The sequence below is a fragment of the Podarcis melisellensis genome (genome assembly GCF_964234715.1).
Source record: "Podarcis melisellensis genome assembly, chromosome: 8".
NCBI lineage: Eukaryota > Metazoa > Chordata > Lepidosauria > Squamata > Lacertidae > Podarcis > Podarcis melisellensis.
In genome coordinates, this window is record NC_138540.1 from 44,782,550 (window position 1) to 44,810,020 (window position 27,471).

Consider the following 27,471-nt stretch of genomic DNA (forward strand, 5'->3'; position numbering starts at 1 on the left):
CTCCTGTTGGCCATCTGAGGGCTTGTACAAAATACAATCACTTTGTGGACTTGTGTTAAATCTATGCATATAGTGAAATGGGATGGTACAATCCTGAAATGGGAGAATGGACAGTACCACTTCAGGCTGAAGGGGAGGGTCACTTTTTCCATATTATCATGTTAGTACCTTTATCCCTGGAATGCTCTGAGGAAGGGGCTTTGCTTTTTGTTTCCTTACAAGGGTTGTTAAACCGTAACCAGCTAAGACTAATAAGGGAATTTAGGGAAGCCACAATTTCTGTTGTTTCCCCTGCCCCCTTTGACTACTGTTTTTACAAATTTGGTTGCTCTGCTAGAAATCTGTTTCCTTGGCATGTGACCCTGTAAATCACAAGTCCACCTCTATTTTTTAGTTAAAAACCATTTTCGGTAGAATGCTTATTTGTGTCTATGCATGCATATCTAATACTCAGGAAATCTTTTTTATTATTATTTACAATATTTCTATCCTGCCTCCACTAAAATGTTCAGGCAGCTCATGCAATACAGACAAATCAAAGCAAGCCAAGTGTTGATAAACATACCTTGTTTGTTTTACTGCCTTCATTAAGAAAGATGCTATTTGTCACACCCAAGGTTTTGTTTGCACCCCTTAAGGAACATGTTTTCTAGACGGAGCAGACATTAGGGTTGTATCCAATATTAATTCTACTTTGAGTAGATGCACTAGAATTAGTGCATGTGACTAACTTAGGTCCATTAATTTCAATGGGTCTGTTCTGAATATAACTTAGTTGGATGCAACCAAGTCCTCTGTCCTGCTGGCAGGGAGTCCTTGTTAGTTTCTCCATCGGTTGCAACTAAAAAACAGGGTGGTTTGGCAAGCTAGCACCACGAGTGAGGAGATATCAATGGAATTCCAACAGGTTTCCTGTCCTCACCGTCTCAGTGTTAAACACACAAGCTGACTTTCTCTCCATTAGGCTGTTGCTGCTGCTCAGGGCCAGCCCAACCTATTTTGTTGCCTGAGGTAAAGGACAAGATGGTGTCCCTTCCCAGGTCCATGCACAGAAGTCAGCTAGACAGCCAGTTGAATCTTACTTCCACACTGGTAACAGGGCAGTGTCCTCATCCCACCACATCTGAGGGTAGAAGGCTAGTTTAGGGGCCCAGGGCAGGCAGGGTCCTTCAGCACCTCCCCACCCCTCAGCGTCTGCCACCACAGGTGGCCTCATGGTAGGGCCGATCCTGCTGTCTCCACTGGCCTCCTGGGTCCAAGTTTAGAGAATGATGTTGGCAATGGCAGTGCCAACCAGCCTGCCTCTTAAAGGGTTGCTCCACTCTTCCACCATCTAATCTTGGGTTACATCTGATGTATAAAGCATGCTGATGAACAGGATGAAAATGTTAATCTCTTGTAAAATAGGAAGGACACAAGCATGAGGTCTGTGTCTAGCAAAACTCCCAAGATCTTATAAATGCATTTTATGTTTGGGTCAGACCTTTGGGGCATGAGAAAAGGTATGTGTTGTTGTTTTTTTGTGTTTTTTGTGTTTTGTTTTGTTTTTGTTTTTGTTTTGCTTTTCTGTCCATTTCCTGTTTTGAACACAGAAGTAGGAAACTCTGATCATAGTGGCCCAAAGTACCAGCTTCATTCCTTCCTGCTGCAGGTCTCTGTTGCAAGCCCTATTCCTGTGTGGATTTGCTCACCTGTTCTTAGCCTGCCTGCCAGAGGCACCTCCTAGACTCCCCGCCTCTGCTGTCGGCAGTACCAGTTGCTGATTATCTTTGAAATGTTAGGAATGCAAGAGTGGAGCCCAGCCCCTCGGGGAACGCACTGGGAAACATCCTGCTTGCTGTACGATGTGTCCGCTCCGGATTCCAAATACTTTCCTAAGCTTCGAAGAGTTGGGTAAAGCGGGTGCACACCTAGACTTCAACCCCTTCAGGGTGAGCTGGCTGTCTTTCAGCTTCCATCTCCTGTGGCCCCAAGGGTTTCGGCAGTATTTACAGCACCCCATGTTAACCTTGTAGAACAGGTAAGTTCCTGGGACTGGCATTTCTTCTCTGCCTGGCACCTAAAAGGGCTCAGCGTCTATGCTTCTCCACAAAGGCTCTGCATGGTTTTGTCACCTGCTTTGCTCTTGGCAATAGTACCCTTGCACTGACCAGATGAGGGCACCCGCCTAGTTTTGTAGTGGGGCAACTGGCTAAATTGTGCTGACCTGGCAGGAGCACCTGTTGCCTCATCATCCTTGCTTGCAGTCCATAAAGACCCTCTGAGTTCAGTGGGGGTGGCAGGGCAGGGCTCCCTTGGTGATCTGATTAAATGGCTCCAACAGAGAGGGTAATCCGCTAAGGTCCTACTTGGATTACAGCTCCTTCATAATGAGTTTAATTGGGCCACTGTTGTCCTAGAAACGGGACCGTTGGAGTAGCAATCATAGGGCTAGCTCCTGAATCTCATACTGCCTGGGTCTTGAGCTGTGCAGGTGGGAGGGAGTCCAATGTGAGCGGCCTCACTCCTAGCTCCTGGGATGCTACTCCGAAATGTTTGTGACAAAGGATCAACCATGGAGGATTTGGATGTTGTGACGGAGATCTTTGGTGGGGGAAAGGCTCTGGCTCCTATTGGCTGGTTGCTGATGCTGACTGTCTTGGATTGGCTATTGTTCAGGTCTGTGTAGCTTTTGGGGTAAGTGAGAAGAACCTTGCCTGTTATCATTGGCAGATAATCTGTTAGCTGGGTGACAAAGCTATGGACCATGAGTACAGTGACCTTGCAGTTAGTTTGTACCATTGCTGTCTTATTTCCTCTTCCTCCCACTGATCAGCGTTCATAAAGAACGTAGATAGATATAATGCAAAATGGTTCTTAAAATCCATCTTCTGGGTGGGTCAGTTATGTTAGTAGAATCACAAGCTTCTGAGTTCCGCAGGGCTCATCTCCTGCCATAAAGAACTGGGGGTTTTGTATTCATTCCTCCATGACTGTCTACTACGACTTTCCAGCTCCAAAGTAGCATTCTCCTGGAAGTGTGTGTGTGGCTGAATTAATAACTTTTGTCCGTTGTTAATGGTGTTTGTAACTGTGCCTTGTTCCAACTCTGGAATGGAAAGTGTTTTGTGATTTGTCCCACGCGGGGCAGGCTCCTTGTTCTGTTTCTGCTGTAGACCCACCAAATGCCAAATAATGATGCCAGTTCTGCTAGTGTATGAATGAACTCCCTACACATTTCCCCTTCTTTGTCACTGCTCAGCCACCTTCTTTCCCCTTCCCCTAATTAGCTAATTAAGATGCAAAAAAGGTGAAAGCGTTCTCAAAAGAGGAGCAAAGAAAAACAAAAAAGTCACATAAAAGAGTTACCCTCTTAATTAGATAATATGATTGACACATTACACACTGGTGTTGATAACTGTATATCATATTGTAAGACTAACATCAACCAGCATTAAATTCAGAACTGAGAGAAGCTGAATTTTGTGACCTCTGCATAATTAGCAAGATCAAATGAATAATTCCCAACAACAGTGGTTTTTGGGGCTGGATAGTATTCCATGAAGTATTTTAAGTCTCTGAAATAATGTCAGATGTATTTTAGTCCCTTTTAATAGCAGTATGCTTTATTTTGTTGGGTTCTTTTCTTGGTTGAAGCTAGCCTACAAATATAATATGGTGAACTCTTTGTTTTTGTGTAGTCAAATCAATTCACATCTTCACACAGTTATATTCTCAACTGAGAATAGTAATACCATGTGCAAACCCTCACATGGTTTAATACAGTGCTATCTTTCTCAAAAAAGAAGTGCAGGAACTCACCATGTTCTTGTTCTCTCATAATGGAAATGGCGCCCACCTGAGAGGTGCTGGAACTTAGTTCTAGCTGAAAAAAGCCCTGGATTTATATATATGTTGTAATTCTGAAGGAGCACATAAAAAGCACAGCATCGGTGTTGGCTTCAGAATCCAGATTTTTATGAAGCTCTGATTTTCCTTTTAAATAGAAAGCCTAGCCCTTGCATTTGTCAGTATGTCCCAAGTGTGTGAACTTTTCAGTGTCCTACATAGCCTCTCTTCTCCCTGCTAGCAAAGCGAGATTAAACAATGCAAAATATATTTTTTAAAAATAAGTCAGGCATGATTCATTTGCATAAAATTCAGCTTCTATTAGTACAGAAGTAGGTGTATGTGTGTGGTGTATGTATGCCTAGATTTCTAGAGTGCTAGAAGAGAGCAAGCAGTTATTGAGAGTCCAGAGCACCAAATAAACCAATTATGAAAAGAACCACCAGCTCTGGTCTTTGAGCGTTGTGCTTGCATGGCACTTTATCCTTACCCATCTGTTCAGTGCTGTCTGCATGTTGGCAAGTCCTAGTCCTACGCAGGAAGCAGTCCTGGAAGGGACTGACGACACTGCAGCTTGAGGAATAATGTTTAAGTGCAGCGAGGGGAGGGCAGTTGGAGATAATTGGCTGCTTCCTTTTCACAAACTGAACTTCAACTTCTTTGGGTCTGAGTTCTCTGCGCAGAGTGAGAGGATCTGTCTTTAGAGGTGTTGGGAATGTTTTCTCTGACAGCTATCCAATTCGGGCAAACAGCACACTCATTACCTTCCCCCAGATAAGGTTTGGCCTCTTCCTCCTCCTGCCATGTCATGTCTCAGACTTTTAGTGCAAGCTTCAGCTCTTAATGTTCCAACCCCTGTTGGAAAGGGTGCTCTGAGGAAATCATGAGCAGCTGTGATTCCTTCACATTTGTTCTCAAGAGAGAGGTTGTTAAGGACATATCTGAGATGCGGGTTTGAAGGACTGCGATTGCATTGCGTACACCAGGACTGGGTAGACCTGGGCTGAAATCATCCATGAAGCTCACTGGCTGACTGAGTCAAAATCTCTGCTTACTTACCTCACCAGTCTGTTGTGAGCAGAAAATGAGAAGATGCGAACACATAGCATATATTCAACCTTGTGTGATGGTTGGGATAGAAATGTGGTACCTTGGGTTAAGAACTTAATTCGTTCTGGAGGTCCGTTCTTAACCTGAGGTACCACTTTAGCTGATGGGGCCTCCCGCTGCGGCCGCTGCACAATTTCTATTCTCATCCTGAAGAACAGGGAGTAACAGGGCAGGCTTATGCATGCATGGGTGCTAGGAACGGAACCCCCACACAAAATGGTCGCTGCCTGTATAACAGCTTGCTGATAGGGCAAGAATCTTTTCTTCTTGCTGTGCTAGGTTCCTCCTCACCTCTCTTTGAAGGGTGGGTTTTTATTTGGGGAGTGGAATATACTCCATCTTGATTCTAAATTGGTACAGTCAGCTATACCATCTCATACTACTGCCTGTGTTGACAGGTCCAAGTTGTCTCCTGTCAAACCGTGTAAGGGAAAGGAGATGTTTCTTGGGCTGGAGCTTGACATGTTCTCGTCTTGTGTTGAGACAGGCCTCAATGGTTGATTCATCCCTTTCTGTGTAAAGGACATTCATTCATTCATTCATTCATTTAGAATGTCTAAACTGCAGCTTCACCCAGACATGGATTCCAGAAAAAATTACATAAAAACTGCAAATATCACTACAATATTAAAAATAAACAATAAAAATCAGAGCAGTATAATAAAACAGAGGTTGTAACCAAAGAAGTATTCAGCCACCTAAAACCATACTGTAAAATTTTTAAAGACTGAACAGTTTTTAAAAAATATATTAATCTGGCACTGAAAAGAGTACAATGCTGGTGCTAGTCTTGGCCTCTTTAGAAGGAGATCCCAAAGCCCAGAGGCTTGTGTTTAGGCCCTGACGACTCCTTGACTCTGCCTGCAAGTTGGTGGCAATTGCTTGGTCAAGCAGCTAGCATTCGAAGGGCATTGAGTTCTTCTGAGATCCTTTGGGCCTAGAAGAGCTTGACAGTGTAAACTGAGAGACTGCCTGGGAGACTCTGTAGGGCAGAGCTTTCCAGACTTTTCATATTGGTGACACACTTTTTAGACATGCATCATTTTGCAACACAGTAATTCAGTTTTACTAGCAAACCAGAGGTTAAACTAACCTCTTTGCAGCCCTGGGAAGAGCGCGGGGAGCGTTCGCACAACACACCTACACACTGCAGCTGACACACTAACGTGTCATGACACAGTTTTGAAAGCTCTGCTGTAGGGTATAAGTACAGTGGTACCTTAGGTTACAGACACTTCAGGTTACAGACTCCGCTAACCCAGAAATAGTACCTTGTGTTAAGAACTTTGCTTCAGGATGAGAACAGAAATTGTGCAGCGGCATTAGCTAAAGTGTTAAGAACAGTTTCAGGTTAAGAACGGACCTCCAGAACGAATTACGTTCTTAACCCGAGGTACTACTGTAGTCCCTCCCTTGTGATGTGGAGGGTGATGCCTGCCAGGGCTGGAGGGCAGCTGTGTCAAAGGCACAGATCAGGGGTGGGAAACCTGAGGTCTGCTGGAATGCATCCTTGCACTCTGATGACTCCTGCTTGCCTGGACGGATGATAGAGAACTGTGCGTCATGTGTGTGGAAACTAGCTTACTGTACAAAGGTAAAAGTTAACATTCATTGGCCCACCACCTCTGCCTCTGTCCCTGCCCACCATTGGCATGTGGTTTCTGTAAGGCTGCTTATAAGGGAGCGTAGTCCTCAGGTTGAAAAGTTTTCCCCACCCTTGCCATAGATCTGCACAATGTGCCATGAGAACTGAGAGCAGAAAAATGGTCACATTGCAAGGGTCTGAGGAGAACCAGGCCCAGTTTGGTTCCCAGAGAAATGTGTTGTGATACATGTTTACTTTTTTTATATAAAACGCTTTTATACCAGTTTTCAGCCCTAACACACACACGCACCCTAGCAGTTTGCAAGAAAAGAAAATACCAGTTTAAACAATAACAGAATTAAAACTGAATGTTAAACATGACATTTAAAAAATAGGAAGAATGAATCAAAACCTTCAATCTCAATAAAGGCAAGAGCCAAGTGGAAAATAAACATTTTTGTTGCTCAACCTAAAAGCCATCAGGGCTGTGGCCTAAGAATCACTGGACAAGGTGAATTGGTGCCCTCATCTCAGGCCATGATAGTTTCTTGTTCCTAGCAAGAACATTTTAATAATTCTCCCTAGAAGAAATCAGAAGTCAACGAAGATTTATACTTCTAGTCTATAGAAAACAGCACAATGACCTACTAAAAATCAGTGGATGGAGAAGAATTGGAAATTTGCAGGTTAGACTGGCTAGGGACACAACTCTGAATATCAATCCAATGGCAATCCAGTCCCCTTTTATTATATTGCAGCTCTTTTCCAAAGGAAGTAAGTGTATGTGGGTGCCTGCTACATGTGTATGTTTTTACTCTCTAATGATGGTGGTGTTCTATAAGATCCAATCCTGGGTTTAGATTTGAACTTCTCCAAGTCCAAATACATAGCTCTATCCTCAGGTTTCCCTCCCTCCTATTGGTAAATTCTTGAAAATCTGAGTTAATGGTCTTAAACCTGAGCCACTCCTACCTAAGCAAATGACATTCCAAAGCATTCTGTTTAGTTTCATTCCAGACACTAGAAATAGTTCCCTGAGGGTCAGGAGACAAGGGACCATTGCCTCTTGTCCTCAGCAAGCTATGAAATTGGATATTGTGGGCTCTCTGATCTTGGCAGATCTTTGTTTATATAAATATGCCAGTCCTTCAAGGTGCAACAAGATTGTGTGTTTTCTGCAGCACACACAGCTCACCCTCTGGAATTTGGCATAATTTGGGGTGCCACCTTTGGCTAAGAATGTGGTTTATAAATATTTAAATAAATGTGCAGGAAACAAGGTTGATTGGGGATTTCTAAAGGCCGTTGTGTACAGAAAATAGCCAGCTGGAGTGTGGAGCAGTTCTGTGTATTCCCTCCTCTGCCCTTTTTTTTTTTTTTTGCCTTTCAGGCTCTTTCACTAAACCACAAATGATTAACATATGTGAATAGGTAGGCTGGTGACATTTGTAATTGATTTACAAAGCTCCACTAAAAATCCCAAGGTGAACAGTTGCAACAAGAGATGGATTTCCTCTCGGAAGTGAGGAACTTTGTTTAGCCTGAGGGCCACATTCCACCATGGGTGAACTTCTGGGGGCCACGTGCTGGTGGGGAAAGTTGGTGGAACAAAGGATGTGACTCTTACCTTTGTACAGCAAGTTGCATTTCAGCTACAAAAAAAGCCAGAGGTTTCTACATATTCAGCCCCAAACACATGAACTACATCTCCATCCAGAATCCAGGCAGGCCAGAGGTATTATCACAGTTCAAGTACACATTCCTGCCAGATAAAAGCACTCAAGGGCATAGGGCATTCCACAGAGGCCCTATTTGGCCCACAGGCCAGAGTTTCCTCACCTCTGTCTTAAAAATCAAGCACGGCCCTTTTGTACAACTGTATTAGTTCTCCTGTAAACAGCAAGCGAGTGATCGTGAAGGAAGGACACTTAGACAGCCAATTCTGGACAGACTGTTGCTTCCAGCACTTGGACAATAGGGCAACACCTTGACTTTTGCCCTCTACTCAATGTTTGATATGGGACAATGTCTCCTCTCAAAAATAAGACCTGGTCTGAAGGATCTAGAACAGAGGAAAGGCAGTCTTGTCTGTTTATTCCCATGGTAGATTCGTCAAGTGGGATAGCATTTGGGGCAGGGATGGGGAATCTGTGGCCCTTCACATGTTGTTGGACTCCAGCTCCCATCAACCCCAGACAACATGGTCAGTGATGATGCAAGTTGTCCAGCAACATCTGGAGGCTTGCAGGTTCTTCAGCCCTGACTTGGGGGGAGGGTGTGGGGTGTCAATTGACTCAGCAGCTGTTGTGAGTGAAGAAGTGGTATAGGAAAGGTCCTACTGCTTTCAAAAACAGTGGACTGACCTACCAGTACATCACCCTCCACTGTATTAACCTGGTGTTGCTATACTTGGTGGAAGAGTAAGAGATTGCCAGCAGCTCCAGCTTAAAGGAATGCAGTAGATATCAGGCCTTGGCCATTGCCGGTCATAATAAAATCATAACTATGTGTCTGACTCGGTACAAGGCAGATTTGTGTGTGTGATATTCCAGGTTGTGTTTTAGCAAATGGAGGTTGAGGAATGAGCTACACAGGAGCCCTTTGCAAGACAGCTGGGTTATGAGCCTCCCTTATTGATCATAACTTTGATCCTTCTCTTCATTTTCTGAGATGTTGTAGCTCAGCTAAGTCTATTGTTTTTGTGTATCATTGTAATTAGGGGTGTCGCTTTTTATAAACTTATGACTCAGTGGTTGTTTTGGTTACATTTAAAAAGTGCTTTTCCCACAGTCATTCCACCTCCTGCAGCTTTGATTCCCTCCTCCCTCTCCTCTCCCTGTACATTGCTCCCTGACATGGTTCCTTTTGCTCCCCTACTTTGTCCTTGATGCCATGCTCTTCTATTCTCTCCGCAGGGCGTCCCTCCAGGTGGAGCTCAACGATGTCACTCTCAGTGCGGCCCCAGCGGCGCAGCCTGGTGGTCAGGATCAATAGGAGCCAATCGTTCGCTGGCGTCAACTCCACTCAGGACAAATCTTTCAGGTAGGCCCAGAAAAAGCTTCCTTGGTGGAAATAGGAGTTGGAGCGTGCGGAGAACAAGGTGAATGGTGGTGTGTGATGCTTAAATGGCTAATTGCCTTCCCATCCCACCCAGGACTGAGAGTCATGCTGCTGTACATACATTTTAATTTACTGTGCATAATGTATTTTGTTTCAGCTAGTTATAGTGGAAGGGCTAGAATATGCAAAATGATCCAATCCCCTGGCAACTGGATGCCTTGCTCAGCCTCCCCCCAAATCTCCTGAGGTACTGCTACTGACCACATGTTCTTAAGCTTCATTCCCATCAGGACATGAAATACTTACTTTAAAATAACAAAGGTGAAATGCACACAGCTTTGTTCATAACATAGGACATTACTTCAGCAAGAACAGTGGCTGGCTTCTTACTTTGCAGTAGCAGGTGTATTCGCTCACTGCCTTTGCTCCAGAGATGCTTCAGGAAGCACCCCTACCTATATAAATTGCCATAATTATTCCCTATGTTGTTTGTTTGTTTGTTTGTTTAAGACATCTACATACCACTTAATTATTTGAATTTCTAAGTTGTGTACATAAAAAAGAAATCCACAGAAAATTGTACTATAAAAATTGGTCATAAAACTGAACACTACTTTAAAATACCTGCTGGAACAGGGAAGTCTTAGTCATGCACTGGAGATTCAGCAGGAAGGCTGCATGTCCCATCCCAGCTGAAAGAAAGTTCCACAGGCTGGGGCCCACTACATTGAATGCACAGCTTTTAGTAGTTACAAGCTGTGCATCTGAGCCATTTCTGCTTTTGAGGCTGTGCATCCCCACAGTAAGAGGGAGGTATCACCAAGCTTTTGGGAATCCCAAGCTTTTCAGAAGTATAGTTTCTTTCACCATACAGTCAATCTGTGGCCGTATCTGCTGTCTGGGTGGAGAGTGCTTCTTAGCATGTGAAAAGGTGGAATTTTCTGAAAGCTGGGTATGGCACCAAAATGCGCAAGGTCTGTAGATAGTCACCTTTCAGCCTGTTGGGTGGGGTGATGAGGTGTTGATATGCTTGCCCCATTTTAAGAATGCTTGAAAACAACTTGTTTATCTAGTGAATGCACTCCTAAGACAGTTCTGTGTTTCATTACCACTGGTTTAGAGCGGGAGCAGAATCCCTCGTGGGAGGAAGGAGTAGGATGCAATCTGACTAACAAGCCAGTCCATAACATAGACACAGAGACCACATGTTAGAAGGCCCTTTATTTCTTTCTGTAGGAACATTTGGCAAGTGGATAATTTTTTCCTTGGCGAACTTGAATACGTGAGGCTGGATTCTTGAAGTACTGACCAAAATGAGCCAAGCTAGATGCAACAGAAGTTCCACTTGATGGTGAATGCTCTTGTTTCTGCAGTAATTAAACAGAGGGAGGGCAGGCCTGCAAACAAGTGCCATCAGCCCACCATACTCAGTGCCCTTATTGCCCATGGGCAGTGCTAGAACATTTAGGTTTAGGTCAGGGTGAGGCAGAAGGCGCAGGAGTGTCAAAATCCATAACATCAGATTTCTTTAATCACTTCCCCAATGTGTAGAACAATTCTGTAAATTAGTATTTCAAATCAGCAAACATTTTTGCAGCACAGAATTGCTCCAGATATAACATTCCACGTTTCTGCTGGTGAGCTTGGAACATCTGTGAAGAAGCAATACCTGTTGGCTTAGCGACGGTTGCCATCTCAACCCAGAGACTGTTGACATTTGGAATCCTCATTTCTGTCAGTTGCTGTGTTTTGAAAGTTTAGAGCTGATATCAGAATTCCAGCTGTTGGAGTCATTTTGTGTTTCTTACCCTTGAAGGGAGTGGAGTCTACAAAGTACCGTACTGTTGCTTGTGAAGGATCATGGAAAAACCTAAGCCTTTGAAAAGAAGCTACAGGCTTTCTAGTACTTATAGAAGTAAGGTAGCAAGTTATTTCCATGAAAAACAGAGATCTAGGTAGGACTACCATATTAGAGGCTTATTGGGTTGGTTGAAAGATAATATTACTTCATGTTGTACAGTACCAGTGCCTCCCAGTTGGCTTCAGTCTCCTGCTCTGTTCATCTCCTCACCTGCCTCCAAGTCTTTCAAGAGTACCAGTCAGGGGCTGATGTAAGCCTTTAAGTGCCATAGGCAAAATTAGTATAAAAGCCAATGCTGGATCATGAAGCTGTTGGGCTAAGAACCAATCCTTGGCCATTCTGCTTGGCTCTCTTTCACACCCCAATTCCAACTAGCCATGTTTGTCCTGTTCTGGGGTTCTGGTTTTGTTTTGTTGGTCTCCTCTGAACTTCTTAATGAGTGCTGGTCTTCAGCTGCTAGCATGCTGCTGCTTATGTCCAGGTTTACTGGGCTTTTCACCCACAACCTACTGTATCTGGGATTCTTTACTATTGCCCTGTCTGTTCCTGGAAAAGACCGTAGCTTACTGCTAGAAAGCATGCTTTGCGTGCAGTACATCCCAGGTTCAATCCCTGCCATCCCCAGCTGGAGGGATAAAATAGCAGGCGAGGTGGAAGGCTTTTGCCTAGACTGTGGAGAGCAGCCATAGATGAGGGTTGACAGTATCAGATTAAACAGACTTACGGTCTGACCTGCTACATCAGCTTCCTAGGTTCCTTTGCTATCAACACTTGTCCATTCTTCCTTCTTACCTCTGTCAGGAGCAAAAATGTCATGAACGTGATAAGCATGTACTTCCCTACTCGTTATCTGTTACTGCAGAAGACACGCTGTCATGGTCAGCTGTGTAAGGCTTCTAACAGCAAGGCATCTTTCCTAGTTCCAGTCCTCCATTTCACACATCTCCCAGCAAGATGCACAATTTCTAGACTTGGGACTATTCCTGCAGCACAAGGATGGGGAACTTGTGGCTGTCTGGTTGTTTATGGACTCCAGATCCCATCAGCCCCGGCCAGAATGGTCAGTGGTCAGGAATGATGGAAGCTGTAGTCAGTAACATATGGGTGGCTAAGGGTTCCCTGCTCCCGTTGTAGCAATAAAAGATTGACCAGTAACTCCCAAAATAGCATGGGATATTAATCTGGCAGCAAGAATTTGGAGCCTGAATAAAATAATCTATTCTAGGGGGTGCAGGGATCAATTTAACAGTAACAGCCATGCCCATTAAACTAGTCAGTGTTGCTTAGAATCAAATTTAGCACATGTTTGAGAGAAAACAGGGTTTCATTTTAGCTGGAAGAGAAAAGAAGAGGGAATGAAATTCAAGAGTCAGGAGTTCATTGTGATTCTTCAGTTATACACTAGGGCAGGATGGGGAGTCTTTAGCCTGTGGGCCAAATTTGTCCTGGCGCAGGTTCCAATTTGACATGCACTATTTCTCTCAAACCATGACCTCCTTCCCCACATCTGACAACATGTGTCATGTTAGTTATGGGGCAGGTAGAATTGTGGCTGGATCAGTTGTGCAACCAACTTCCCCATGCAGAACTCCATCATGCAGGTGATACCTGCAAAAAGTAGGCTTGGAGTTGTTGCCCATCAGCTGATCAACCCTCCTAATCAGTGGCACTTCAGAGAATTTGCAAGCCCTGTGTACTGTTTTGAAGTCCTGATGATTGGACAGTTGGGGCACCCTGCTCACCTGTCAGATTTGGCCTGCTAGGCTAGGGTAAATAAGGATCTGGCCCACTGGACAGATCAAGTTCCTTACCCCTCTACTAGGGTACATGGAATACTTGGGTGACTCTACCAAAACAATCTGATCTGAGTTGTGACAATACTCAGGCATGTGCACTACTCTTTGAGTAAGGATCATCTTCCTTAGGATAGCATTTGTGAAGTGCTGCATGCTGTTCTCTGCTGGACAAATACTTTAAAGGGTTTAGAAGTGCACTTCCAAATGGCACTGTGCAGAGTTGCTGGTTCTCTGTGGTTCTCCCCCTCCCCTTTTGTTCCTGGTAGTCCATATTACAATAGGGGATCCGGTTCATGCAGTCCGAGTGACCCACTTTCAGGGTATAAAGCGTGGGAAAATGATCTTTACTGTGAGTTGGTTTTTTAGCATTTTCTGTGCTTTTAGCATTCGCTCTAAGCAGCAGCAGTGGTGTGGAAAGCTTCCTCCTGAGTGCATGTATTTTTGTGATAGGTGCTCTGCACTGTGAGTCAAAGCTCTCCCCCCCACATGGGTACACTCACTCCATTGTTTTAAGAGTCAGCCCGGCTCCATGACGTCATGCTTTGCTTGAGGATTTTTATTTTTATTTTTTTAGGAATTTCCCTGCCTTCAGCACCCCAACGGTCTCCAGGAAGTCTGGCTCCAGGGTCAGTAGGATGTTTTCAATGTCCCACAAATCCCCTCCACCCAAGGTGCCCCAGCCGGAGCGACTCGACGAAGTGTACGAAGCACTGAAGAAGGGACTGACGTGAGTGATGCTGCTGCCAGAAGTCCCACCCTCTTAACCTATGGCTTGGGTTTCATTGAAACCCTCTTAACCTATGGTGCCTGTTTCATTCTTGGGTTTCATTGAAACCCTCTTAACCTATGGTGCCTGTTTCATTGAAAATTGTTTAATGCCATCTTTCTATCACATGTTGATGTTTGAGGCTCCCTAGAATGAATGTTGGAATGCAAACTCACTAGCAGTACAAACCCAACAGTGGTAGATAGAACCCAGATCTCAAAGGGGTGGGGTGCCAGCTGCCTAGTGATCATAACAAACACTAAACATAACCATAACTAACATGTGTATGCCCCAGCCTTTGTCAGCCCGGTGTCCTCCAGATGTTTTGGACTACAACTCCCATCAGCCCCAACCAACTTTCTCAGGCCCCTCCCACCTGTCAAAACTGGTCTGTGGAGGGTGGGATAGTTTTTTGCCCTGCCTCCCTCTGTACACACACAGTATAATATTTCTTCCCACACAACAATGCACTACGTACCTGCATATTCCCTCTCCCCACCAACTCTCCAAATGTATGTTTGAGTCAATGAGGGTACATGCAGGCAAGTAGCACGGTATGTTTGCTTAAACCTTAGTCTATACCAGTAGCCTTCTCAGTGAAGCTGGTGAACCGAAAGCTCTGCTGGACACAGCTGAACTGGGCACAGCCTCCTGGGAATCTGGAAGCAAGGATTCTGTTTGGGTCCTTGCTGCCAAGGATAACATCCTGTAGATGTTTGAAAGAGTGGCCGGGATGCTGTCTCCCCATATCTCTTTACTTAAAGGGGAAGAGTCCTGCTGCTTCTGCTTACCCCATTTCTCCCCTAACAGTGCTTATCTGGAAGTGCACCAGCTGGAGCTGGAGAAGCTGAGCACCCAAATCCGCGAGTCCAAGAGGAATTCTCGATTGGTGAGTGGAGGGTTGGTGCCAACTAAAAGCATTCCTGCCCTCAGTGTATGCACTTCATTCTCCCCAGAGTGCAGGCCTGGCAATAGTAGAGAGACTGTGACGTGTCAGGGAAGGGAAGGAGCCTTCTGGTACTGTTTGTTTTGGAGCCTTTGCCCTCTCACTCAGCATTGGCTTCTGCCATGTTTGTAGCCTCTCAGCAGTTCTGATCCTGAGGGTGCTTCCCTAGAGCTATGGGGCAGACGACAGTTCTTGGGACACATATACTGTACATGCTTTTTGGGAACAGCTGGTGCTGGCCACCAACTTGAAAATGGTGTTCGACAACTTCATCGGGGAGAAGGATAACAGTAGCAACTGATCTGTGATGAATGGATTTTATCTCCCAATATGGGATGCAGTGTGCTACTGAATACAACTTGTTGGTGATCGTAAGCAGGAGAAGGCTATTGCATTCATGCTTGTGGTATTACCATAGGCATCTGGCTGGCCACTGTGGGAAACTGGATGTTGGACTAAGTAGGCCTTTGGTCTAATCCAGCAGGGCTGTGTATTCAGCAATCTTTTTTTTCTGACCTCTGCCTAACCTTCACCTTCTCCTTGTTTTCTCCTCTAGGGCTTTCTGTACGATCTTGATAAGGTAAGGCATGCTGCGAAGGAAATTGTGCTTGCCCTGGATTGCGGGTGGGGGAGAGCTTGCCAACCCGTTGAGTTCTGTATCCCTTGGATGCAAGACATTGAAGCTTCTGGGCCTTGGGTTGCATCTCTTATCCCTGCCTTTGCTAGCACAGAAAGTCAAGTTACTTGACTTCAGTGGTGCTTCTCTCCTGCTGCTTCTGCTGCTTTCCTTCAGATGTCACTTCCTGAATCCTTTGTTTGGCCAACTGCCTTAAGAGCCAAGCTAGATGTGACGCAGGAGTTCTGCATCTCTTTTCACTGTGTTTCTCTTTAAAAGCTGCCTCGGAAGTCGTAATCAAAAGCAGAAGAGGGGAAGGAAGAAATGCTTGATCCTGCATTTCTGATCTCTTCAGCTGCTTTCTCAAATGCAGGGGAAGATATCCTGGGGGTGGGGGAAGAAGCTTGGGGATGTCTGTTTTGAGCTTTGTACAATGGCTATAGACTAAGGAGTGAAGCAGTTTCTCCTGCACCCTGCTGGCCCTTCCTTGGCTCAGACTGGCAGCTTATGAGGTTGCTTTTGGTTTATAGTGGAGCAGATGATAACTTCCCCACCTTGGAGAGGGGTGGAAAGTGGTTCCAAGACAGGTATTGCTACTTTCATATCAAAAGAGTAGGATCGTCTACAAAAAAAGTGGATGTAAACACCCTATCCTGCTCTTTTGCATCTGATAAACAGTTCTTGCAAGACTTTGCATTGTTTCAAAAACATGCAAAACCTGTTCAGTGAGACATGAAGTGAATAAAAGAAATACCATTAGGTAAATACCTTGCGAAATCTCTCTTGAGCCAGTTGCAACTCTCTTATAAAAACTATTTGCCTATCTCCAGCCTGAGGTTAGTCTGTGTATTAGCTGCAGCAGTAACTTCTGGTTGTGGGGCCAGGAGAACATAAAGAAATCAAGGGGGCAGTTTTTTCAGTTTTAACTCAGGCATCCCTTGGCTGAAGCTGCTCTTTTCCAAGAAGTTTCCTTGAGGAACTGAAGGCAAAAATAAAAAATAAATATGCTAGAGACATAAGGAAAAGGGGTAGCTAATTTATCTTTTAAATAGGTAATGAAATCTCAAAATACTAATGCTAACGTCAAAATGATGAAGTTTCAAAGTTAGTTTCTAATCTCTTTTCTTCCCGGTGCATGACATAAAGGAAACCAGTATATTTGCTAAATGTGGTAACTGGGAGGGAAACAGTCATGGGCTAGTCCTCATTACAACTTACCGTATTTTTCGCTCTATAGGACGCACTTCCCCCCCTCTAAAAATTACGGGGAAATGTGTGTGCGTCCTATAGAGCGAATGCAGGCTGCGCGGCTAAGCCCAAAGCCAGAACAGGGAGACGGAGCGCTGCGCAGTGCTCCGTTTTGCTGTTCTAGCTTGGGGTTGGCTGCGCAAAGCCTCTGCAGGGCAGCAGGGTGCCTTCACCTATGTGTCTTATGGTCCAGTGCATCCTATAGAGCAAAAAATAATGTATATGCATCCTGCACTCTGCCCTAAGCAACAAAAAGCACAGGAAATGAGCTTTCTCTTTGGGGGTCAGCTTTGCCTGGTGAAAGGATGCTGCATTTGGGCAGGCAGAGGAGGGCAGATGTGTGGTTCCGAAATTTTGAGTTAAAAAATGAGAGAAGAAAATGAGCACTTCCAGGCCTCCCTTTTATTTACAGTCTGCTGACCTGGACTTCTCTTTTCATGGGCATATCTGATATGATGTAGTGATGGCCTCTAATTTGATGGATTTTAAAAAAGAAAAGGAGTTGCATGTTTTTAAGATGTGCTTTCTGTTAAAAGTAGGAGGGAAGCATTGAAAGTGGGAGCAAACCAACCAGCTTTTTGCTTGGTGCCTAAAAGAAAGCAACTTTGCCTGTTTCTCCTACCCTCCTTTCAACCCTGAATGACTTCCTCTTGCCCATAAAACAGCAGCCAGTTGGAAGGACCCTGGCCACTTGCCCAGTGATTAACCTGAACTAGGCTATATCTGCGTAGCTTTAAATATTGTTCTTTTGCCAATGAAGATACATATCAGGAACTTGTTGCTCTAAAACAGATCAGCAAAGGAATCAGTTTAGCCTGTAAGCACCAATAATACATCTATTGCAAATGGAAAGACCCCAATCCTTTCTTGCGCAAGCTGGGAACGTAGAGGATTTCTGGGACCTTCACTACTTAGTCAGTCGGATTTCCAATTCCTGTCTAATGGGATTTCCTTTTATTGTTTCACAGCAAGTCAAGTCGATTGAGCGGTTTCTGCGCCGTCTGGAGTTTCACGCTAGCAAGGTACCAGCTGCTTCTCAGCTTGTAAAACAGAATTTCTGTACTGAGAAAAGCTGAACTCTGTTACCTTTGAATATTATGCAGTTTAAGTATGTTTGTATATATTTGCTCATTTTGTATAGTCTCGCCGTGAGGCAGATAGCTATGTAGGGGACTGACATTCCAAGCAAAGGAGTCTGTTGTGTTCCATAGAGCACTTCATATCTGTAGTGGGGAAACTGTAGCACTCTAGGTTATGCTGGGTCCCAGCCCCCATCTTTCCTGACCTTTACTCATGCTAGCTGGGCCTAATGGGAGTCCACTAACAGTGGGAATGCCACAGGTTTCCCACTTTTGCTTTATGGTGGGAGCAGAAGAGGATTTAGGGAAGTGTGGCTGGTTTGGTCACACTGGGTGCAGAGCCTCAGGGGCTACAACTTTGATGTTGAATGGAAGCCGGGAGGTGGGGGACACACACACCAAATTTTGGGTTTGCATAGGGTGCCACTGAAATTTGAGACCCTATTGAATGCTTCCGCTGATCTGAGTTCGTGGCAACCAAACTTTTGCCAAGCAGCCCCTCATCCTAGCTCTGTGGTTTACTTTCTAACAGATAGATGAGCTGTATGAGGCCTACTGCATCCAGCGGCGGCTTCGGGATGGAGCCCACAACATGGTCAAGGCCTACACAGCTGGTTCACCTGGCAGCAAGGAGGCACGAGAGAGCTTGGCTGAAGCTAGCAAGGGCTACAAAGAGTACACAGAGGTGAGTCAAGATGGCCTGGTACTGAGGGAGGAGGAAGGAAATGGTGGAATGGGGACCAGGCTTTGTGTTGCGTTTAATGTTGTGTTTGTGTTTTGTGTTGTGTTTAATGGGCAGTTGTTTGGTTTCTTCCCCTTCCAGAATATGTGTCTGTTGGAGAGTGAACTAGAGAGTCAGTTGGGAGAGTTCCACATCAAGATGAAAGGTACAGAAAGGAAAACAAGATGTCACATACAAAGGGATGTCTGGTGGCCATTTTGTAACTTGAAAAGCAGCTTTGGGGAGGGCATAACCCTGAGTGGGTGGGAGGGTTAACCCTTTTTCTTGAAAGCGGATGTTTTACACCAGATCCCATATATGAAATTCCAACTGCAAGTTTACCTCCTAAACATGTATCTGCACCCTATCCCACACCTCTTGTCATTTATTCAGCAAAATTGTGGGGTCATGACGGAGGCACTGACATTTTTTTCCCCCTCTTGCAGGATTGGCTGGCTTTGCTAGGCTCTGTGCTGGAGACCAATATGAGGTTTGTGAGTTAGAGATGGGCTCAGAACATGTGGAGAGGGAGGGGCTTGGGTCCTGGAAACTAGATGAACTGGAGTTGACCGAACAGCTTGTTGGAGGGGAATCTGGTCCCCCAGCACTGATTGCATTAGCTCTTGTCCAGCTCTAATAGGGTGCACACCTTGTTTCACGTCCATCCAGTTGATCTGAATTCTCTTATTCCTTGTGGCAGATCTTCATGAGATATGGGCGCCAGCGGTGGAAGCTGCGGGGCCGCATTGAGGCAAACAGCAAGCAAGTGTGGGACAGTGAGGAGATGATCTTCCTGCCCCTCATTACAGAGTTCCTGTCCATCAAGGTATCTGGTGCCACTCTGGGCAGCTGGCCCCTGTCACAGGAAAGACAATTCATTTCCTAGGCTTATTGGGCCTCAACTCTTCCTTCTCCTCCCAGGTAACAGAGCTGAAGAGCTTGGCCAGTCATGTGGTGGTGGGGAACGTCTCTTGTGAAACGAAGGACCTGTTTGCAGCACTGCCCCAGGTCGTGGCAGTAGATATCAATGACCTGGGCACCATCAAGCTGAGCCTGGAGGTTAATTGGAAGTGAGTTATTCTCTTGAGGCTTGTTGAGTTTCTCTGTTGTGGAGCTATGTTAGAAATGCTCTTGGGGAAGGAAGCTTGTGATCTTACAGAACCTGAAGCGAAGGGGCCTGGTAAGTGAGGGAACTGGGACCATGGTACTATAGATCCTCCTTCCCCAGCTTAGTGCCCTCCAGGTGTTTTGAACTACAATTCCCAACAGCCCATGGCAAGTATAACGTGCTGACTGGGACCAATGCGATCTGTGGTCCAAAACTTCTGGAAGGCTGCTCTGGATGGTGACTCCCCAAGAGGATTTAATAATGTGTGACCCTCCCTTTCTCTTCTTACATTAGTGTACAGGAGGGGTGGTTCACTTTTCTCTCTGAGCACTCTGCTTTCTTTTCACTAGCCCCTTTGACAAAGAGGACCAACCATCATCTGCTAGCACTGTGACAAAGACATCTACAGTCAACAAGAGATTTTCCACGTACAACCAGAGCCCACCTGATACACCATCTATGCGTGAACAGGCTTTTTATGTGAGTGCAAAGGAAAAAAACCTGGAAGGGAATCAAAACCCACACTCCTGGTCCTAGTTGGGAGAACTGTAGCTTTCCTAAGTCCCACCAACTAAGTTTGTGGCTGAGATGTGGCTAAAAATCAGCAGCCTCCTGGATCGCAGCTCAGACTTTTAGCCACAATGCTATATGAGCTGGAGAGATCTTCAGAGCAAGTCCTACTTTGAACGTATTGCATTAAGGCATGTGGGAGAAGTGGAGGGGTCAACACTTGTTCTCAGTCCAAGAAACCATAGTTTATCAAGTCAAGACTTTAGCATTTGAACCAAGCCTTTGTCTTGAGCTGAAGAAGCTGAGGAAATTAGTACAGGAAAGGAGAGGACAACATCTGGTTGATTGGAGAAATGTCAGGTTATATATTTTTTTTAATGCATTTATATCCCAGCATTTCCTCCAAGGAGCTCAAGGTGGTGTGCATCATTCTCTTCCTCCTCATTTAATCCCCACAAGAACCCTGTGAAGCAGGTTAGGCTGAGAGGCAGTGATCTGCCCAAGGTCACCCAATGAGCATCATGGTTGAGCGGGGATTGGAACCCAGGTCTTTCAGGTCCCAGTCTGAGACTCTAACCAGTATCCCCACACTGGCAGATCGATCAGTTGTGGAAAGCAGAGTGGTCCTGATTGCCAGGGAGCGGAGTGGTCCTGATTGCCAGCAGATTGTCTGTAAGGCATGTGAGTCTCATGTTGTAATGGAGCTAAGCCCTTGGTGCTGACCGTTGCCTCTTTCTCCGCTCAAGAGCCTGCCACGGGAGGCTCCCCACAAGCACAGGTGGGCCTTGTTGGACATCTTCCGGGAGACTTTCCTAGAGAGGCTGCCGCGGAGCTGCTCATGCAGCGACGTCTCCTCAGTGCAGCTCGGCACAAGGGCAACTCGGGGCTGTGTAAGTTCTGGCCCTGTAGCTTAGCCTAGTCACCTGATGTAGATGTAGCTGTGCTCTGTCTCCCGTGTGCTAGTCTGTGGTTCCTGTTTCAAGGCCTGAATCAGAGCTGTGAATAAGACAAGTGGATTCACTGCAGAATCTTCCCCTTCCCTCTGCCGCTTTGCAGTAGTGAGCAGTGGACTTCCCCTGTCTTCCCAGATTGTGGTGTTTTGTGGCGATCGTGTGCTTCCTTGTGCTGCCACTGAAGGCAGGGTGTGGATCATACAGGCTTTTGTCTGCTGCTTTTTGTAGTCATAGATTTCTTCCTCACACCAGTTTGCCTTCTGTAATATACCAGCCTTCTATGTGCTGCCCATGTTCATCATATGGCTGCCTTCTGGTGGATTTGGTGGCTGAGGAAGAGCTGCCTCCCTGTAGGCCAGGAATTGAGGAACCTTTGACCTTCCAGTTGATGATGATGAACTCCAACTCTCATCATCCCCAGCCAGCATTGCAAATGGTAAATTATGATGGGAGTTGAACATGTGGAGGATGACAGGTTTCCCCTCCCTGCTCTAGGCCTCCCAAGCTGACATGTGTGTTTGTGTGTGTGTGTGTGTGTGTGTGTGTGTGTGTGTGTGTACGGGCTGTAGCTCAGTGGTAATTCAGATGCTTTGCCCAGAGAATGTACCAGGTTCAGTTCCTTGCAGCTCCAGGTACAGCTGGGAATGTCCCTTATCCCTGGCAAGATGCTATCAGTAAGTGTAGACAATACTGAGCTAGATGGACTATTGGTTTGACTCAGCATGAGGTGGCTTCCCATGTTCCTCTGTGTAATTTGTGGTATTTCCAAACTGGAGCAGGTATCTCAAGAAAGGAGGAAATGTCACCTTCAGGGAATTGCGCAACATTCCTTCGTCTGGGGTGCTACCTGAAATAAACAGTGATTTCCTCCTTGTCTGCCACAAAGATTAGCAGAGAATTGGCATATAATTTGCCATGTGATTTGTGACATGTGGCTCAGTGCTGGGACCTGGCAAACAAACAAATCACTCGTGTGTCTCATCTTGGCTGCAATCTCTGCCTTTATCCATGGGTGGTGGATGTATGGAGGAGTGGTGGAAGCTATGTAAAGAAGTACAAAGGGCTTTGAATAGAAAGGGTTGGGCTGGAGGGCTGGAAGCCAGTATTCCTCCAAGCAGCCTGTTAGAGAATGGTTAGGGGCTGAAATGTTTCTCAGGTGCCTTGCCATCTTGTTGAGGGCACCTTGAGTTGTCACAGCAAACCAAGAACAGGACAGCAAACCAAGAACATGAACTAGGAATAATGGCCCTCCTGGCCAGCTCTAGATCCAACCCCACTTGCAAGGGAGGTTGATTTAACTGCCCACAAGTAGATGGGCTGCTGCCTTGGAGTCTTGTCTCCAAGACTGTTGAGACTTGAAGCAGAGACTTGCTTTTGTCTGGAAGAGATGCAGCATCACACATCCTGGGCAAGCTGTCTTCTCCAGTGGGGAGCCGAGCCGCAAAATGATGACCAACATTTTGCGCTTCCTGCTCCTACCAAAGTTGCAGTCTCTCTGATATCCAGCATCTTTCCACCCAAAGGGCACAATCTCCCAAGTGTCTGTTGCTGGCCAAGTGAAGAGAGTGGGAGCTCAGTTGCAGCCTGGTATAACAATGGAGCTTATCAGGGGGTCAAGGGGCACAAATAAGGAAACCTCAGTGAAACCTCAGTGAGCCTGAAGAGTAAAGGAGTGGGGTGGTGGAAGGAAGTGATGGTGTTTATGCAGGGGTGTAGGCAGTGACAGATGTTTCCATGCTTTCACACATGCACTATGCTCAGTGCATCCCTCATGTCTCATCTATGCTGCATTCTTTCCAGAACATGTTGCGGCAGCAGGAGGAGCTTGAGAATGGGGCAGCCTGGTCCATCTCTTCAGAGTCTTCGGATGATTCCTCTAGCCCACAGCTGTCTGGAAGTGCCCGCCATACACTCCCCAGGCCTATTGTGCAACCTGCAGTACAGGCAACTCCGCCTGCCATAGAAATTGCCTTTACGCAACCCGAGGACAAAGAGCCACCAGCCGTTCGCGAGGAGGTGGCTGTGGCTAACGGACATGTGCCCTATGCTCGGACTCTTAGTCAGATCAGCGAAGCTAGTGTGGACCTGCCATTGGCAGAGGAAAAGGAGTGCACTGTCCCCAGAGACTCCAGTCCCAGGGACCTGCCTCCGCTGGAAACGAACTCCTTGCCCCAAAGTGCAGGCTCAGTGCTGGACACTCAGGTCATAGAGGCTGGAGAACAGGAGATTGAGCCTGACGGGGCCACTCCCACTGTAGAAGGGAGTGAGGACACAGCCTCCCAAGCCCAAGAGGTTGAACAGCCCAAGCTTTCATTGAGCCTGCCGGTCCCAAAGGAGCTTCAGCCAGTGGGACTCTTGGAGCCACCAAAGCCCAAGCCTGTGGACTGTGGGCTGGAGGAGGCCATCAACTCACTGGCCTCTGCTCTAGATGACTACCGAGGCCAGTTCCCTGAGCTACAGACCTTGGAGCAGGAGCTCAAGCACCTAGAGGAGATTCTCTTGGTGAGTGAGAGGGGGTGAAGAAGACCATGGCTGGGGGAAGGACAGCATCCCTGGATCTGTGTATATTTAGAGCTGAAATAAAATGTTTTAACCAAACTTTTCTGAATTCTGGAACTTGTGTGAATTGTGCAAACAAACCTCACTTTGTGCATATTTGCTTGTTGTTGTTTGCATAATTTGTGCCAACCATAGGGAAGAACAAAAGAATAATTTGTTGGACCCCTGAAGCCTCGCTCCCTGACCACTGCAAATCCTTTCTAGTGTTCCCACCCTGTCTGGTGAAGTTACTGTTGCAGATGCACATAAGCAGTTAACAAAATAGCAATATGTATATATAATAAAAAGAAAACAGAGAAACTACAATGTAATAAAATCCATTGCAATGTAATATAAAGCAGAGCTACAATACAGTATAATAAAACAAGAACACCCCCCCCCCCAGAAATGTAACAACAGTTTTTGAAGCACCTTTAGAGTCCGGGGTCCCTTCCTTTTTCATCCTCTTGCCAAGGCGCATCCTGACTGACAGAATCCAACACTCAGCCCACCAACAGATACACATAGAAGCCAAATTCTGCCTTACATATAGAAGCAAAAAAATATATGGTATGTTCCTTCTTCCCAGCATCGTTAAGTGCAACTTGAAAGCTGCATGGCACCTGAGGAAAATGAGTCTGAATGTCTGCCACCTCCTTCCACATTCCATCTGTGGAGATCAGATGGAGGTTCCCTGGCTTCACTCTCAGCCAAGTTCCCCCTCCCTTTCTCCCCCACCCCTGGGCCAGCCAGCTTTGTTTACCATCTAGCCTGTTAAAAGAGTTCTGGAGAACTTAAAAGCTTGCACACAAGTTTTGTGACATTTTGGTGGTTCTGATAAAAGCTATTGCCCAAATATTGCTTTTGACATTTTTCTTATGCTTTTATACTTATGAGATTAGAAGATGTCCCCTCCCTACAACTTTCCCCTTAGAAATTGTTCAGAGTTTCTCGCTTCTCGAAGCTACAGCGGCTGCAACCACGGAAGCACAGGTGATCAGGGCTTGCTCTCATGGCCCAGAGTGTTTTGCTGGCAGACATAGGAAACAGCTGCCAGAGTAGACAAAGTGATACTTGTTTTCTCTCCCCTCATCCCACAGCAAAAGCAGGGTGTGTGCCTGAGCCGGGCCTCCAGCACCAGCCTAACGGTGGAGCACGCTCTGGAGAGTTTCAGCTTCCTCAATGCTTCTGATACAGAAGATTCAGATGATGATGGGTGAGTGAGGATGGGACAGGTTGCTAGGGAACTCAGTGTAGGCTGCTGAAAGTTAAAGTGGGCATAAGCGGAACCCCAGCATGTTGGGATTCTGATCTGTATGACAAGTGGGGACAAAGTAATATTCGTTGTCCCTGAGAGGGGGCAATGACAATAAAGATATTATTATTATTATTATTATTATTATTATTATTATTATTATTATTATTATTATTATTTTCAGTTTTATAGCAAAAAGTGATTGGAGGCTTGCAATGCAAAGGGGCAAAATTAGAAAACTCCTCATCCCAAAATGATGAGGTGTTAACTGAAGGAGGTGTGGCCTTCCAGTTCCTGCTGGACTACAGCTGCCATCATCCCAGACCATTGGCTGTGCTGGCCAGAGCATTTGGAAACTGGAATGCAAGTACCTTTGGAGGGCCACAGGCTTCCCATTCCTGAACAGCAGGAGCCTACAAGCTTTAACATTCTTGGCTAGCATGTGCCTGCCCTGGAGCTTCCTCACACTACTGAGGTTCTACAATTTTGTTCCAGGTGGTTATCCTGGAAGAGCAACTGTTTTACAGGAACAAGGAATTCTGGGGAGGTCACCTTCTTCCTCTGTAGCAGCAAAAACAACAAATATACTAAGGCACCTTAAAATACTAACAAGTTTATTATGGCACTAAAGTACATAAAGTGTTTCTCCCACAACACCCCTTTGTTTAACCATCTTTGATGAGACGACAAACTGCAAACTACCCTTACTGTAGCTTTAATCAGGTTGACCAGCTTCTGTAGTCTCAAAGAGCCCTATCTTCTCCAGTTGTGGCCTAAAAGTATATTTTCTCTCACACTCTCCAAATCCAGCATGGGCGGTCAAGTCCTCTGATAGCACTGGCGACCCTTAACATGGTAAAAGCTTCATAGGAGCATTGGAAGGTGCCTCACACAAAGTCGGACCCTTGTTCCAACTTTCTTTGTATTGTCTTCGCTGATTGGCAGCAGTTCTTCAGGAACCTCCTGCGTTCAAGTGCATCACAGCTGAGCTGCAGCCTTTTCCTTCATAATGAACAAACTTCTGTATTCAGTAATAACCAGGAGCATTGTACAGAAAGTCCAATGTGGACGTAGAATGGAAATATATTCAGCTTTTTCAACCTATTCTTTTTTTTTTATTTGTATGAATATTACTACTACCTTTTTTATTTAAAAAAACCCCACCTTGATTAAAGGTGGGCCAGATAACACTGATTCATTGGCCTACCAGTTGGCAATGCTCAGCTTAAGTTAGGATGAAGCAGCCTACAGCTGTTGACTCTCCTCCAGTTTATTTGTGTATCCTCTCCCTGTACCAGAACTTGAAGGGAGCTCAGAGGTCTTTATCTCAGGATAGCTGGTTTTTATAAACAGGCCCATAGTTCAGGGATAGTTTGGATTCTTAGTGGCTCCCTTGTCTGGCTGGGGCTCTGTGCTTGCTCCAGGCTAATGTCTCTGCTTGGCACGCTAAGAGACCCAGATGGACTTTTCCCACAGTGCCGATGCAGCTGCCGGAAATGAGCCTGGCCTGACAGGTGAATTCCAGCAGGCTGTGCTGCAACAGTGCCACTCAGCGGCCAGCCCTGGATATTGCCAGCAGGAATCTGTTCTCTTCCAGCCTCTTCTTTCTCTGTAGAAAAGTAGACCTTTGCAAAAAGGGGGTGTAAATGTCTTGGAGCACAAAGTAGATAAAAGTGTTTGGGAGTGCTCTGTTGAGACACTGGCAGTCGAAGTTGCAGTGCTCACTCGACTAGATCCGTAACCCAGTTAAGAATATGATAATGGAAGAGGGTTTAAAATCAATGGATTGATTTGTGTTACTCCATTAAATTTGCATGTTGGGTAAATGTTTGTGAGGCAAGAAGTATATGTTCTCATTTTCAGAAAAAACTTCTGCCAGATTAACGTGGAGTTGATTAAAGTTTGTTATATATTTGATTTTGCCAGTTAATCAAGTAGATATCACAGCCCTAATTCAGACCTGTTCAGGAGCTTTTTGGTGTTACGTGGATGCTGGGACAAGCCGAATCATACTTGCAATGCATTCCAATGTTCAGGGGTTGACAGAGTGAAGAAAGTTGGGCTTGCAAAGGACTGGATCCCTGCTAATATCTTACCTGCTGGCTCTTTTCACAGGAAGGCTAGCAGTGCACAGCCTGCACCCCTGGGCAGGGTACCAGGAACCAGCGAGGCTGTTACTGAAGACACAGCTGGGTGCTTAAGCTCAGAGGGTGGCTCAGAGCCCATGAGCACTGGCAACGAGTTCCTTGACAGGGCCTTGGTCCTACACCTGAACCATTGCAATCGCTTGCTGCTGGTGAGTTCACAGTGAGGTTTCAGTGAATAATTGGCTATGTCTTTCATTGTGCAAGATGATTGTCCTTGCATAAAAATGAAGATCAGGAGGGCTTGCAAGAGCTTTTTTTAAAAAAACAAAAACAAAATAAGGAATAAAACCAAATAAAAATACAATACAAATGCACATTTAAAAAAAAAACAGTACTATGGACAG

General features: G+C 45.6%; 1 protein-coding gene across 10 annotated transcripts in view; it reads left to right on the forward strand.

Moving 5' to 3' along the window:
- RIPOR1 (RHO family interacting cell polarization regulator 1) overlaps positions 1-27,471 on the forward strand; it is a 96,501-nt gene that overhangs the window by 60,339 nt on the left and 8,691 nt on the right. For 7 of the 10 annotated variants that reach the window (XM_081920278.1, XM_081920277.1, XM_081920280.1 and 4 more), the window contains 14 exons: positions 9,439-9,565; positions 13,815-13,967; positions 14,817-14,895; positions 15,509-15,532; positions 17,785-17,838; positions 18,428-18,580; positions 18,719-18,782; positions 19,063-19,106; positions 19,317-19,442; positions 19,538-19,686; positions 20,075-20,204; positions 22,988-23,689; positions 24,826-24,941; positions 27,096-27,276. In XM_081920278.1, the coding sequence (XP_081776404.1) occupies positions 9,465-9,565; positions 13,815-13,967; positions 14,817-14,895; positions 15,509-15,532; positions 17,785-17,838; positions 18,428-18,580; positions 18,719-18,782; positions 19,063-19,106; positions 19,317-19,442; positions 19,538-19,686; positions 20,075-20,204; positions 22,988-23,689; positions 24,826-24,941; positions 27,096-27,276 (2,076 nt within the window). In that variant the 5' untranslated portion in view covers positions 9,439-9,464. Of the gene's footprint in view, positions 1-1,802; positions 2,021-9,438; positions 9,566-11,376; positions 11,539-13,814; positions 13,968-14,816; positions 14,896-15,508; positions 15,533-17,784; positions 17,839-18,427; positions 18,581-18,718; positions 18,783-19,062; positions 19,107-19,316; positions 19,443-19,537; positions 19,687-20,074; positions 20,205-22,987; positions 23,690-24,825; positions 24,942-27,095; positions 27,277-27,471 lie in introns of those variants that run through there. The other 3 variants (XM_081920279.1, XM_081920282.1, XM_081920281.1) reach the window with 3 other exon arrangements.